General features: G+C 44.0%; 1 protein-coding gene and 2 pseudogenes across 1 annotated transcript in view; 1 reads left to right on the top strand and 2 right to left on the bottom strand.

Moving 5' to 3' along the window:
- UQCRC2 (ubiquinol-cytochrome c reductase core protein 2) overlaps positions 1–15,233 on the top strand; it is a 31,905-nt gene that overhangs the window by 12,079 nt on the left and 4,593 nt on the right. Inside the window, exons 8-12 of the mRNA XM_002711816.6 lie at positions 2,243–2,300; positions 5,621–5,716; positions 6,018–6,217; positions 10,129–10,209; positions 13,838–13,914. Coding sequence (XP_002711862.2) covers positions 2,243–2,300; positions 5,621–5,716; positions 6,018–6,217; positions 10,129–10,209; positions 13,838–13,914 — 512 coding nt within the window. The remainder of the gene's footprint in view (positions 1–2,242; positions 2,301–5,620; positions 5,717–6,017; positions 6,218–10,128; positions 10,210–13,837; positions 13,915–15,233) is intronic.
- LOC127491514 (U2 spliceosomal RNA) lies at positions 14,383–14,563 on the bottom strand (annotated as a pseudogene).
- LOC127491515 (U2 spliceosomal RNA) lies at positions 14,794–14,915 on the bottom strand (annotated as a pseudogene).

The following is a 15,233-nucleotide window of genomic DNA, read 5'->3' as shown; positions in this document are numbered from 1 at the left end:
CCCAGCCGTGACTGCTGTTGTAGCCATTTGAGGAGTGAACTAAGGGACAGAAGCTTTCTCTCCGTCTCCGTCTCTCCCTCTTTGTAATCCTGCCTTTCAAATAAATTAATTTATAAAAACAAAGAAATTATTGGTAAGATACTTGGAGCAATGGCAGCATCAATAAAGAAAGAAAATAACTGTCCAAGGTGAGTTGATAGATGTAGACACCAGCTATTTTAGGGCACAATTTGTGATAAAAGGATTAAGTGTTCAATCTCATTGCCTAACCCAGTGATTCTCCACATCACCTTCCTTCCACAAGGAGTCTTTTCATCCATTTTTTTTTCTAAGATTTATTTTATCTATTTGAAAGACAGAGTTACAGAGAGAGGTAGAGAGAGAGAGGTCTTCCATCCGATGTTCACTCCCCAGATGACCACAACGGCCAGAGCTGCACCAATCCGAAGCCTGGAGCCAGGAGCTTCCTTCATGTCTCCCACATGGGTGCAGGGACCCAAGGACTTGAACCATCTTCTACCACTTTCCCAGGCCATAGCAGAGAGCAGCATAGAAAAAGAGCAGCCAGGACTAGAACCGGTACCCATATGGGATTCCGGCGCTTCAGGCCAGGGCTTTAACTCACTGCACCACAGCGCCCGGCCCCTCCATCCATTTTTTTTCTAAGCTCCTCCAGTGAATTTTTAATACTGCAGAAACACTGTAAAGGATCCCTCTTAGCCACAGCAGAGGTGGTCCAGGACCCAGAACGAATGCCTGAAGCTGTGAAGGGCACCAAACCCTTTTGGTGCTGTGTGTTTTCCTACAAATATGTACTTATAGTAAAGTTTTGTTTCTTAGATACAAAGATTAACAACTAAAAATCAAATAATTGTAATAACATGCTATAATTAAAGGTTATGTAAAGGTGGTCTCTTTTTTAAGATTTATTTATTTATTTGAAAGGCAGAGTTAGAGAAAGAGGTTTTCCATCTGCTGGTTCACCCCTCAAATGGCCGCAGCTACTACAGCTGGGCCAGTCCAGGAGCCAGGAGCTTCCTCCAGGTCTCCCATGGGGAGCAGGGGCCCAAGGACTCGAGCCATCCTCCACTGCTTTTCCAGGCCATAGCAGAGAGCTGGGTTGGAAGTGGAACAGCCAGGAGTTGAACAGGCACCCACATTGGATGCCAACACTGCAGGTGGCAGCCCCACCTGTGTTACAGCGCTGGCCCCAAGATGGTCTCTCTTGATCAAATATTGGGGGCCATGTTGTGGAACAGCAGGTTAAACCATAGCATGCAGTGCCGTCATCCTGTATCGGTGCTGATTCAAGTCCTGGCTTCCCCAGCTTCCAATCCAGCTTCCTGCTATTGTGCCTAGAAAAGCAGCAGAAGATGGGCCAAGTGCTTGGGCCCCTGCATCCATGTAGGAGACCCAGATGAAGTTCCAAGCTCCTCCAGGCTTCCACCTGAACCACCCTAGCTGTTGAGGCCATTTGGGAATGTAGCAGTGGGTGGAAGAAATCTCTTCCCTGTGCCCCCATCTTTCTGTCTCCGTCTCTACCCCTCCTATCACTCTGCCTTTCAAAACATTAGAAAAAAAAACTTTTTTACAAAAGACAAAAAAATATTTTCAGACCACAATTGACCACAGGTAATTTGAAATTTCAAATTGCGCCTAAGGAGGACTCACATATATCTGTTTACTTATTATTTGTGTATTTGTGCATTATCCATGAAAGGAATAAGTTGGGGGTTTTCCTACCTGATTCCACCAGGAATTAATTTTCAGCCTCCTGGAGGTGACATTAGCTGTTACTAAAAATGGCAGGTCTTGGCCCCACTTTTGAATTTGAAGCCTAAGGTAATAGCACACATCAGTGATTCCAAATCTCACTGATTCTCAGATCACTTGCTTGATTAGATGGATGATTAGTTGGCGATCTCAAATAAAGATTCTAAGATTCCATGTTAATCTATAGGTTCCCAGGAATGGGACACCTATATTGAGATGTAATTCACAAACCATATAATCCACCCATTTAAAGTACACAGTTCATTGGTTTTCATTATATTCACAAAGTTGTGTAACGATGACCATAATGAACTTCTGTTTCTCTTCTGCAAAACTTTTTATGATATAACCTCAGTGTAATATTTTTTTTCAGCCTGAATATTTCTGTTCTAACAAACCCACTTTTATGTTTTTATAGCTCCTTATATTTATCCCGGTATAATCTAATAAGTGTTTTTAACTTCCTCAGTTACATTACTATGTTCAGAACCACTTCACAAGTGCAAGAATGGCTTTGATTGGACTTGGTAAGTTGGGAATTGTCTTCCTGTCACTTTGCTTTCTTAGGAATAGTCCCTTAAACGGTGATGATGAAAACACAGAATTGAACAACATTTGAAAACTATCTCCTGTTTATGTCAGACAGACAGTACATGATAGGATTTTAATTGTTGGTTGTTTTGGAAAACAGAATCCAACATTTTACTTTGTAAACTACTTGTTTTAAATTCTTCATGGCAGTTGAAAAAAATCTGTGACAAGAGTGAATTTCTCAAAGCAAAGAATTCATACAAACTGCTTTCTAAAAAGTATAACTTAACAGAAAACAAGCCACAGAACATAGACAGTTCATAGGAAGAATAAATGTATGTATGTGCTTATATATCACTTATCTTTCTTTAAAATTATTTTAAGTGATCAGCCTCATTAATACTTAAAAAAATTTTCATGTGTGAGATCGGCAACAAAGAGGCTATGGAGAAATAGGCAGTTTCAAAATTTGTGAGTGGAAGTGTAAATTATTAGAACAGTTTTGGAGGTCTGTTTGAATATTCTGCATTCTAAATGTTTATACTCTTAGACTCTGCAGTTGTAAGGATTTGTCCTACAGGCCGGCACCGCGGCTCAATAGGCTAATCCTCCGCCTTTGGCACCGACACCCCGGGTTCTTGTCCCAGTCGGGGCGCCAGATTCTGTCCCGGTTGCCCCTCTTCCAGTCCAGCTCTCTGCTGTGGCCTGGGAGTGCAGTGGAGGATGGCCCAAGTGCTTGGGCCCTGCACCTGCATGGGAGACCAGGAGGAAGCACCTGGCTCCCGGCTTCGGATCAGTGCAGTGCACCGGCCGCAGTGCGCCGGCCCGCAGCGGCCATTGGAGGGTGAACCAACAGTAAAGGAAGACCTTTCTCTCTGTCGTCTCTCTCTCTCTCACATTCCACTCTGCCTGTCCAAAAAAAAAAAAGGATTTGTCTTACAGGATCAGCTTTACAAAATATTTACACAAGAATGGTATTTGCAATATTGTTTTCTTGTTTGTTTTGTAAGTAACAACATGAGGTATAATTTACATGCCATAAAATCCACACATTTATAATGTACAGTTCTGTGGGTTTTAATGTATTCAGAGGGTTGTACAACTATTACCACTCGAATTTCAGAACATTTGCACCATCTCCCGAGAAGCCACATACCCATGAGCAGTCCCTCACCATTCCCACCACCTTTCTGCCTCTGCCATCCACTGATCTGTTTTCTGCCTGTAGATTTGACTACTTCAAGCATTTCATATAAATGGAATCATGCAGCGTGGTCTTCTGTAACTGGCGTCTTTCCTTTACCACGGTGTTCTCATAGGACTTCCATATTGTAGTGTGTATCAATGTTTTATTCCCCTTTGCGACTGAAAAAGATTCCATTACCACATTTTGTATATCCACATACTGACATTTGAGTTATTTCTACCTCTTGGCTATTGTGAATATAAACATTTACATGTAAGTTTTCTTGCAACACCTGTTTTCTCAATTTTTGGGGTTATTTATCCGGAAGTAGAACTGCCAGGACATACGGTAACTCCCTGTTTAACCGTGTAAAGAACTCCCAGACTGCTCTCCAAAGTAGTTAAACCAATTTACATTCCCACCTGCAGTGCACAAGGCTTCTAATTTCTCCAATCCTTACCAAAACACAGATTATCTTTCTGCATATGGCCATCCTAGTGCAGGTGGTCACTGTAGTGTTTTTTTTTTTTTTTTGGACAGTGAGAGAGACAGAGAGAAAGGTCTTCCTTTGCCGTTGGTTCACCCTCCAATGGCCGCCGCGGCCGGCACACCACGCTGATCCGATGGCAGGAGCCAGGTACTTATCCTGGTCTCCCCTGGGGTGCAGGGCCCAAGTACTTGGGCCATCCTCCACTGCACTCCCTGGCCACAGCAGAGAGCTGGCCTGGAAGAGGGGCAACCGGGACAGAATCCGGTGCCCCGACCGGGACTAGAACCCGGTGTGCCGGCGCCACAAGGCGGAGGATTAGCCTAGTGAGCCGCGGCGCCGGCCAGGTCACTGTAGTTTTGATTTGTGTTTCCCTGTGTCATTTGACAAATGACAAGGGACATCCTACGTGCTTTTTGGCCATTTATATAATTTATTAAGAGAAATTCTACTGAAATCCTTTGCCCATTTATTAATTGGGTTCTTTGGTTCTTTTTAATTGTTAAGTTCTAAGGATTCTTTATATTTTGGGGGTACTAGATCCTTATCAGATATGTGATTTTCAAATAATTGATTCTGTTCTGTGGGGGTTTTTCATCCACTCTTGATAGTGTCCTTTGATGTACAATGTGATACTGTTCTTAGAGCCAGCTATTTGAAACTTGCTAAGTCCACCAAGAGTGGATTGACTGGGATGGGCATCTGTCCTAGAGAATAGGACGCCAGCTGAGATGCCACATCGCAGAGTGAGTGCCAGCCCCTGACTCCAGCTTCCTGCTCGGGCAGGCCTGGGAGGAAAGGGTGATGAATTAAGTGGGTAGATTCCTGACTTAGATTGAGTTTCTGGCTCTCCAGCTTTGGCCCAGCCTAGTCCTGGCCATTGCAGGCATTTGGCACGTAGGCCAGCAGATGGAAACTCTCTGTCTTATGTGTCTCAGATTGTTTTTATTGGATTAATAGTACATCCATTGAATGGAATTCTTTATAACCATTTAACATTTTATACAGATGAGTCACAAAGATGCAAATTATGAAAGACAAGTTGGAAATAGTAATAGAATGATACTGGGTTGGGTGGGTTTTTCTTTTTTTGGTTTGTTTTGTTTCGTTTTTAAGATCCACTCTCATTTGAAAGGTAGAATCACAAAGAGAGGAAGAGACATAAATCTTCCATCTGCTGGCCCACTCCCCAAATGGCTACAACGGCTGGAGCTGGGCCGGTTTGAAGCCAAGAGCCAGGAGCTTCTTGCGGGTCTCCCACATGGGTACAGGGGCACCCTGACCACCTTCCACTGCTTTCCCAGGCACACCAGCAAGGAGCTGGATTGGACGTGGGGCAGCCTGGGATGCCGGCACTGCGGGCAGAGGATCTACCCACCATGCCACAGAACCAACCCCTAGAATGATACTGTTTTTAAAATAAAGAAGTGAGAATAATATTATCGATGAATAATAATCATAATTAGTATCTGGTATATAGTAGGTAGTTTGGGGAGGGCAGCATTATGTCTGGAAGGCTCTTGTTTTTACTGTTTACTTCTGTGGTGTTTGAATTTTACAGTCACTTATTGTTAAAAGACAGATGCTTACAGTTGTGTTGCAGAAATTCTGGTTCTAGCTTTGCTGCTGTTCTGTTGAAACAGGTGTGAGTCATCCTGTCCTCAAGCAAGTTGCTGAGCAATTCCTCAACATGAGGGGTGGGCTTGGCTTGGCTGGTGTAAAGGCCAGATACCGTGGAGGTGAGCATTGTGAACTTTTATCAGAAAGAAGGTTCCCTGCTAGAACAGAATGCCGAGGTGGAATAGACCTGATTACTTATTACCGAGCAATTCGCAAGTGGAAGGGAAGAATCAGGCAGTTGGGGCGTCGCATACCAAGTATTAAATGCATGTTTTGTGTGGTGGTGGGTAGGATGGCCTTGGAAAGCACAGGACCACAGATAAGCCTTGTCTTAGTGGGTTTATACTGCCGCATGGGAACGCCGAAAAGTAGAACAGTGGTGACTAAGCCAGTTTCTTCTCTGTCCTCCCATGGCCCCAGGTGAAATCCGAGAACAGACTGGAGACAGCCTTGTCCATGCTGCGGTTGTAGCAGAAAGCGCTGCCATGGGAAGCACAGAAGCGAATGCATTTAGTGTCCTTCAGCATGTCCTTGGTGCCGGGCCCCACGTCAAAAGGGGCAGCAACGCCACCAGCCTCCTATACCAGGCTGTCGCCAAGGGGACTCACCAGCCATTCGATGTGAGTCTGAGCAGTCGGTATCTCTCCTTTCGTTTTTAAAGGCTCAGTGTGAAGTAATCCTGATCATCTCTCCTGATGTTAGTGTGCTCTTAAATTTTAAGATGAGCACATCAGAACTCTACAGTTGAAGAGACAGCAAGGCTTGATTTTAATCCCTCATTGGTTTTATTAAAAACTTAGATCTTTTCAGTTATTCTAATGTAAAAAGAGGAATTAAATGCTTAGAAATTTGGGGCCAGTGTTGTGGTGTTGCGGGTAAAGTGGCCAGCTGTTCCACTTCTAATCCAGCTCCTTGCTAATACACCTAGGAAAGCAGCAGAAGGAGACCTAAGTGCTTGCGCCCCTGTACCCACATGGGAGACCCAGATGAAGTTCCTGGCTCCAGCTTCCATCTGGCCCAGACCTGGCCTTTATGGTCATTTGGGGAGTGGACAAGCAGATGGAAAAATCTCTCTCTCTCTCTCTCTCTCATTTTCTAATTCTGCCTTTCAAATCAATAAAAAATAAATCTTTTAAAAAAAAGTCAGAAATTCACACTTTCAGTTTCCTTTAAAGTACAGTGTTAGATATTAAGCTCTCATGACTACTTCCTGGATTTCACTCCTTTGGGTTTTCCAACCAACTGGACAAGATCAAGTATACAGACCCAGCCTTTAAGCTTAAGATTAGATTTAAAAAAGAAATGATGACATTTAATCATAATACAGAGTTTGTGTTACTTTAGAAAATACCTTTTGTGATAGTGGAGAAAGTGAAAAAGCCTTCAAAATAAGGATGTTTGAATCTGAGGAATGTAAAATAACAACAAAATATCTCTTAATGAGTGAGCATTATTTGCCCATTGTTATAACCTACTTGACCTGTGATTGTTGCCTTTGAAAGGCAGCACATGGGAGCAGGCATTTGGTCCTAATGGTTAAGATGCTGCTTGGGACACCTGTGACCTATATCAATAGAGTACCTCAGTTCCATTCTGGATTCCAGTTTCCTGCTAATTCCACCCTTAGAGGCAGCAGGTGGTGGCGCAAGTACATGGATCCCTGTCACCTACGTGGGAATCCACCTCATATAGGTTCCCAGGTCCTATCTTCACCTTGGAATGGCCCAAGCATTTGGGAAATGAACCAGCAGATGGGAGTTGTATCTATTTTTCTCTGTCCCTCTCAAATAAATAAAAAGGCAACAAATATACTAAATTGTGGAATTGAACGTTGTTCATAATTTCACCTAAAAGTACATGGCACATTTAGATTTATACTTCAGTAAATCTTTGGTCATTTGACACTTAACAGTGGAAATTAAAATAAATGAATCTAATTCTGTTGATCCTTTTGTTTAATACTTTTTTAAAAAAGATTTATGTATTTATTTGAAAGGCAGAATTACAGAAAGGCAGAGGCAGAGAGACAGAGAGAGGTCTTCCATCCAGGTTTCCCATGCGGGTGCAGGGGCCCAAGGACTTGGGCCATCTTCTGCTTTCCCAGGCCACAGCAGAGAGCTGGATCGGAAGTGAAGCAGCCGAGAATTGAACCAGCGCCCACATGGGATGCCAGCACTGCAGGAGGTGGCTTTACCCACTACACCACAGTGCCGGCCCCTATCTATGAGAGGCAGATGGAATGGGAGAGGGAAAGATGCCTCCCATCCATTGATCCACTTGCCAAATGCCTGCAACTGCCAAGATTCAGTGGCTGAGAACCCAGTCCAGCTAGCTCTCCCACATAGGTGGCAGGGACGCAACTACTTGAGCCATCACTGCTGCCTCCCAGGGTCTGCATTAGCAGGAAGCTGAAGCAGGAACCAGAGCCGGGTGCTCCAATTCAGGATCCAGTCTCTTAACTACTTAGCTAAATGTCCACCCTATGAGTGATAGTTTTCCGACATTTTTTCCTTTTGATTTCCCAGCTGCAAGGCACAGCACAAACATTCTAACTGCTAAATAAAGTTTTGAAGGCTTATAAGACTGAAACCCTTTGGATCTTTTGAATAGAGCCTTAAGATTCCCTAGAGGGGCTGGTACTGTAGTGTAGAAGGTAGAGCCGCCACCTGCAGTGCCGGCATCCCACATGGGTGCCAGTTCAAGACCCGGCTGCTCCTCTTCCAATCCCACTGTCTGCTGTGGCCTGGAAAAGCATTAGAAGATGGCCCAAGTGCTTGGGCTCCTGTACCCACATGGGAAACCTGGAAGAAGCTCCTGGCTGCTGGCTCCTGGCTTCAGATCAGTGTAGCTCCTGCCATTGCAGTCATTTAGGGAGTGAACCAGTGGATGGAAGATAGCTCTCTCTCTGCCTCTGCCTCTGCCTCTGCCTCTCAGTAACTCTGTCTTTCAGATAAATAAATAAATCTTTAAAGTTTAAAAATAAAAAGTTTCCCTAGAGCTCAGTTCAAAAGCATTACCTTAAGTTAGTCCTACAGTGACTTCCGCTGCTGCTCTGTTCGTTTCCTCCAAATTCTCCTCCATTTCGCTCATAGTCAGCTGTGTCCTTCATGCTTTACTTTTCACCACTGAATTTTACTGATGGTTTTGTGTGACTGGAGCTTAATCCCAATCCAGTGGTCTCATTTAATAAAAATTCCTAAATCAGAATCTAGTTAGAAATTTAACATGTGAGGGGCCAGCGCCATGGCTCAGTAGGTTAATCCTCCACTCTTGGCGCCGGCATCCCTTATGGGTGCCAGTTCAAATCCCAGCTGCTCCTCTACTGATCTAGCTCTCTGCTGTGGCCCGGGAAAGCAGTGGAAGATGGCCAAGTGCTTGGGCCCCTGCACCCACATGGGAGACCAGGAAGAAGCGCCTGGCTCCTGGCTTCGGATCGGCGCAGTTCCAGCCGTTGTGGCCATTTAGGGAGTGAACCAACAGAAGGAAGACCTTTCTCTCTGTCTCTCCCTCTCACTGTCTGTAATTCTACCTCTCAAATAAAAATCTTAAAAAGAAATTTAAAACATGAATAAGACTGTCTCAAGTTTGTAATTAAACTTTAAATAGTTGTCATGTATTTCTTCCTATAATTTCCATGACTGAACCAACCAATGGTTTTACATACTTTAATGTGTGTAAGAATCACCTGAAACACTTGTTTAAACATTTAGGCACCCAGACTGAATCCATAGGAATCTGAAACAGTAATAATATGTTTCAGGCATATGAAAGTCCGTATTTTTAATAATAACCTAGGTGATTCTTATGTTAATGATTCACATAAATATTGCAAAAGGTGCAGTGCTTAAGACACTATTTGGGATGCTGGAATCCCATAGCAGAATGCCTAAGGTGTTCAAATCCCAGTTCAACATCTGATTCCAGTTTCCTGTGCATACTGGAAGGTAGCAGATGATGACGGCTCAAGTGGTTTGGTCTCCATCATTCCTATGGGAGACCAGAATTGAGTTCTAGGCTCCTGGCTTCAGCCTGCCCCAGTTCCAGTTATTACCAACATTTTGGGAGTAAACCAAGGAATGAAAGAGCTCTCTTCCCTTTCCCCTCCCTGCCTTTCAAATGAAAATAAAAATTTTCAGAAAAAAGTAAAAACCCTGCAAAGCTCTGTAGTAGGCAAACAGCTTCATCTGCAGTTGACAATATCCCTAAATCGAGAGGCTAAACTTGCTGCCTTGGCTATTTGGATAATGGCTAATGTTTTGGCAAGTAATGTTTTCATTAACGTTTAATCATCAAAAGAAGGTTAGAAAATACTGGGCTAAAAGGAAAGGGAACATCATTTGAGGAAGATTTAAGTGGAAAAAAATAAAAGCCAGTTGCAACCATTACAGTTCTGAAAACAAGATAAATAGAACACTGCAGTTCTTGACAGAAGTAGTTAGGTGAAGTACTAACTGATGGGTTTGCTTATACTCTGAAGAGGCAGGTTTTTTCTTGACAGAGTAACCTACAGTAAAGTTTCATTATATTTCAGGTTTCTGCTTTTAATGCCAGTTACACGGATTCTGGACTCTTCGGGATTTACACTATCTCCCAGGCGGCAGCTGCTGGAGATGTAAGTTACAAACTCACCAACTCTCACAAGTTGGGTTCCCTCCCCCCAAAAAAATCTTTTCAGTTAAAATAGGGAAATTTGAATGCCATGCTTTATCAGAACTCTATATAGTGTGGTATCCTTGAAATATATTGCTGTGGAGAACACTTTTAAATGTACGCGAATACTTCCAGGAAAAAGGGAGCAACACCTTCTTGGTATTTGGTTCTGTTTGGGTAAGTGGTATTGAGTTGGCTCTGCCACATCTGAGAACCCAGGAAAGTTCAAGGACAAAGTGTAGGCCTGTGAGTCTCCACTAGAGAAATTGTACTGAACTCAGGTTTATGTACAAAAGATTGTAGGAGAAGAACACAGAAGCTCAAGTTCTGGGAAACACCACCATTTAACGAGCAAGTAAATAAGGAAGATGGCCAATAAGATAGGCAGCAACAAAAGAGAGACTGTATACTTCAGAGGCCCATAAAGGAGAATGATGAATGCCATATTGGTCCAATATAGACAGATTAACATTAGTTTCCGCAGAAGGAGCTGGTCCACTTAGCAAAGTAGGGCATCACTGGTGATTTTGCCTGTTCCACTACCAGAGTAGTGAAGTGAGCTAACCTTTATAGTGGTTAAGAATGAGGAAGAATTGAGAGACTGATATAGGTAAGTGAAGTTTAGACTTCCAGGGAGGAAGCTGGTAGCTTCTGGAGAATTCACTGGGAGATTAAGTTGGAAACATTCAAAGAAAGGAAAGGCTGGAACACATAGAAAAGTTGCAGAATTATAAATGGCTCAGATCTGAAAAGCAAGAACAAGTAGGATCTAGAGTATAAGAAGCCTTTTTTTTTTTTTTAAGTTACTTATTTTTATCTGAAAGGCAGAGACAGAAGGAGAAAGAGAGAGATCCTCCATCCACAGATGCCCACAAAAGCCAGGACGAGGCCAGACTGAAGGCAGGAACTCCATGCAAGTCTTCCATGTGGGTGGCCATCATCTGCTGCCTCCCAGGCACATTAGCAGGAAGGTTGATCAGAAGCACAGAATAGCGCGAACTCAAACCAAGCACTCCAATATGGTACATGGTCATCCCAAGTGGTAGCTTAACACACCATACCACAACACCCACCCCACACACAATTAGACATTTGGAGACTAAGCAGTGTTGGGAGCAAGATACCAGGAAGAAGAGGACATACATCCTTGATAAGGTAGGAAGCTAAGTCATGTTTTGAGAACAAGAACAGGTAGAAAAGTTTAAAGGAAGTCCTGAGAATTGGGACAGCTGGATAGCTGGATATATACAGAATGGAAAGCAGTAGCACTACAGGTCTCTGTGAAATGAGTGGCCACAAATTCATAGTACAATCAGAACTGTATCGTTTTTCCTCAGTTGCATTCACTAGCCTAATGGAGAAAAGGAGGAGGCAGGTAGTAGAGCTAATCCCAAACTGATACCATGCAAAATGGGCAGCTCAGAAGTAGGACAGTCTGGTATTGTGGTGCAGCCAGTTAAGCCACTGCCTGCGGTGCCAGCATCCTATGAGTGCTGGTTTGAGTCCTGGCTGCCCCCCTTCTAATCCAGCTTCCTAATAATGAAGCTGGGAAAGCAGTGGATGGTGGCTCAAATGCTTGGGCCCTGCCACCCCCAAGGGAAACCCAGAGGGAGCACCAGGCTCCTGGCTTCAGCCTGTCCCAGCCCTGGCCATTGCAAACATTTACGGAGTAAACCAGCAGATGGAAGATTGTGGGAGTTCTTGGGAGACAGTTAGTTTTATATATATATAATAATTATAAATTATAAATATATATAATATATAAATTATATATAATCTTAAATATAAATTTAAGATTTATTTATTTATTTGAAATGCAGTGTTAGAGGCAGAGAGGCTGGCGCCGCGGCTCTTCTAGGCTAATCCTCCGCCTGTGGCGCCAGCACCCTGGGTTCTACTCCCGGTTAGGGCGCCGGATTCTGTCTCCGTTGCTCCTCTTCCAGGCCAGCTCTCTGCTGTGGCCTGGGAGTGCAGTGGAGGATGGCCCAAGTGCTTGGGCCCTGCACCCGCATGGAGACCAGGAGGAAGCACCTGGCTCCTGGCTTCGGATCGGCATAGCGCTTTGGGGGTGAACCAACGGAAAAAGGAAGACCTTTCTCTCTGTCTCTCTGTCTCTCTCTCTCACTGTCTAACTCTGCCTGTCAAAAAATAAAAATAATTTTAAAAATTAAAAAAAAAAAAGAGAGAGAGGCAGAGAGAGGGAAAGGTATTTCAACCACTGGTTTACCCCCTAAATGGCCACAATGGCCAGAGCTGGGCCAATCCAAAGCCAGGAAACCAGGAGCTTCCTCCAGGTCTCCCATGAGGGTGTAAGGACCCAGGCCATAGCAGAGAGCTGGATTGGAAGTGGAACAGCCGGCTCTCGAACTGGCACCCACATGGTTTGCCAGCACTGCAGGTGACAGCTTCACCTGCTATGCCTTGGTGCCAGCCCCTTTATTTTGTTTTTTAAAGATCTATTTTATTTATTTGAAAGGCAGAATTACAGAGGGAGAGAGGAAGAGACAGAGAGGTCTTCCATCTGCTGGTTCACTACCCAAATGACAAAATCAGCCAGGTCTGGACCAGGTCGAGACCAGGAGCTTCTTCCAGGTCTCCCACATGGGTGGCAGGTGCTCAAGTACTTGGGCCACCTTCCACTACTTTCCCAGGCACATTAGCAGGGAGCTGGGTTGCAAGAAGAGCAGCTGGGACTTGAACCGGTGCTCATTTGGGCTACTGACACTGCAGGCGGAGTGTTAACCTTCTACACCACAGCACTGGCCCATAGACAGTTATCAATGCTGAGTTAGGCCCACCCATTCTCTCTGCTTCCTGGCTTGCCATGCTTCTTCTGTCTGCACTTCACACTCCTCAGAGGCCAAACCAATGGAGCCACATAAACATTTTCTCTTTATAAAGTTAGGTTCTCAGGATTTCATTTGTAGTGATGACAAGCAGGGGAAATAAATGTCCTACAATTTATGTGATAAGAGGGAATGAGGGCCGGCACTGCGGCTCACTAGGCTAACCCTCCACCTGCGGCACCGGCACCCCAGGTTCTAGTCCCGGCTGGGGCACGAGATTCTGTCCCAGTTGCTCCTCTTCCAGTCCAGTTCTCTGCTGTGGCCCGGGAGGGCAGTGGAGGATGGCCCAGGTGCTTGGGCCCTGTACCCACATGGGAGAACAGGAGGAAGCACCTGGCTCCTGCCATCGGATCAGCGCGGTGCGCTGGCCGCAGCGCGCCAGCCGCGGCGGCCATTGGAGGGTGAACCAACGGCAAAGGAAGACCTTTCTCTCTGTCTCTCTCACTGTCTAACTCTGCCTGTCAAAAAAATAATAATAAATAAATATGAAGTCTATCATTAAAGAATACCAAAATCAGCACACTATTCCAGGTTTGCAACTTATTAAAAAAAAAAAGGGGGGGGGGATGAGTAGCAGACCCAGAATGGTGCCAGCATTGGAATGGCAAAAATCATGAGCCAGCCCTATTATTTTGTTCCCCAAACATTTACCAAGCTTGTGTTTTTGCCTCAGTAGAGGGTCACCTGATGGTCACAAGAGACTGGCACTAGACAAAGATGATCAGCTTTTACTTGTCATCCTAGGTTATCAAGGCTGCCTACAACCAAGTAAAAACAGTTGCTCAAGGAAACCTTTCCAGTGCAGATGTCCAAGCTGCCAAGTAAGTTTCATTACTATGTGTTTTATGTTTTAGTCACTTGACAATTGTATTTTTTCTGAATAAAGAGAGAAGGAAACACACACACCCTGTTCTACTACTCTGAAATATAATCGGTACATTTTGCCTATTTTCTTGAGCACATTTTTTTTTTCAAGATTTATTAATTTAACAGGAATTTATAGAGAGAGGGAGAAGGAGAGAGAGATCTTTATCCCCCAGTCCACTCTCCAAATGGCCACAGTGGCTGGGACTGTGTCAAGCTGAAATCAGGAGCCTGGAGCTTCATCTGGGTCTCCCACATGGGTGCAGGGGCCCAAGCACTTGGGCCATCTTCTACTACCTTTCTAGGCACATCAGCAGGGAGCTGGGTTGGCAGCAGGGTAGCTGGGACTCAAACCAGCACTCATATGGAATGCCAGTTTTGCAAGCAGTGGTATAAAAAACAAAAATTATCTTTGATTCCCTCTCTGTGATTTCCCTTTTTTAAACATTCGGCAGTACCAGGTCCATGCATAGAATGGATGGAGCAAGCTCATATTCCATCTCCCTGCTCTGAAAATCCATTTAATATATTGTCCTCACATAGAGGATGTATCAAATATTAAACTGATAAGAACAGATACTGGGGCCGGCACTGTGGCACAACAAATTAAGCTGCCGTCTGTGGTGCCAGCATCCCATATGGGCACTGGTTCAAGTCCCAGCTGCTCCACTTCCGATCCATCTTCTGTTAATGTACCTGGGAAAGCATCAGAAGATGGCCCAAGTACTTAGGCCCCTGCACACACATGGAAGACCCAGAGGGGAGGATTCTGGTTCCTGGCTTTGGCCTGGCCCAGTCCCTGCCATCACAGCTATTTGGGAAGTGAACCAATGGATGGAGGATGTGTCTCTCTCTCTCTTCTTTCTCTCTGTAACTCTGACTTTCAAGTAAATAGTAAATATTTTAAATAAAAGAACAGATACTACACTTTATCTTAGCCAAAAGGCCAAGAAGCAATCATTTTTTAAACATTCTAGTGATGTTTCCATTTATTAATGTTACTAAAAATTTGTATGAACAATATTAATTGAGATGTCAAAATAAACTTGTTGGACAATTTCTACAGCTGGAAAATTATAAACTACAAAGGATATCTTTGAATTTTATATTACTTTCTTGGTATAGATTCCCAATTAGGTCAGGAGTTGCAAACATGGTAACAAAAGTCTCCATGTTAAAATGTGTTTGTATAATATTTATATTCTAATAAAACATAAACTAAACTGTATAAGTTTACAATCACACCACCAGTATTATCCTATAATAACCACTGACA

Source organism: Oryctolagus cuniculus, chromosome 19, assembly GCF_051225735.1.
Source record: "Oryctolagus cuniculus isolate XC-2025 breed Fujian yellow rabbit chromosome 19, ASM5122573v1, whole genome shotgun sequence".
NCBI classification, from domain to species: domain Eukaryota; kingdom Metazoa; phylum Chordata; class Mammalia; order Lagomorpha; family Leporidae; genus Oryctolagus; species Oryctolagus cuniculus.
This window is presented reverse-complemented; position numbering and strand designations above follow the sequence as displayed.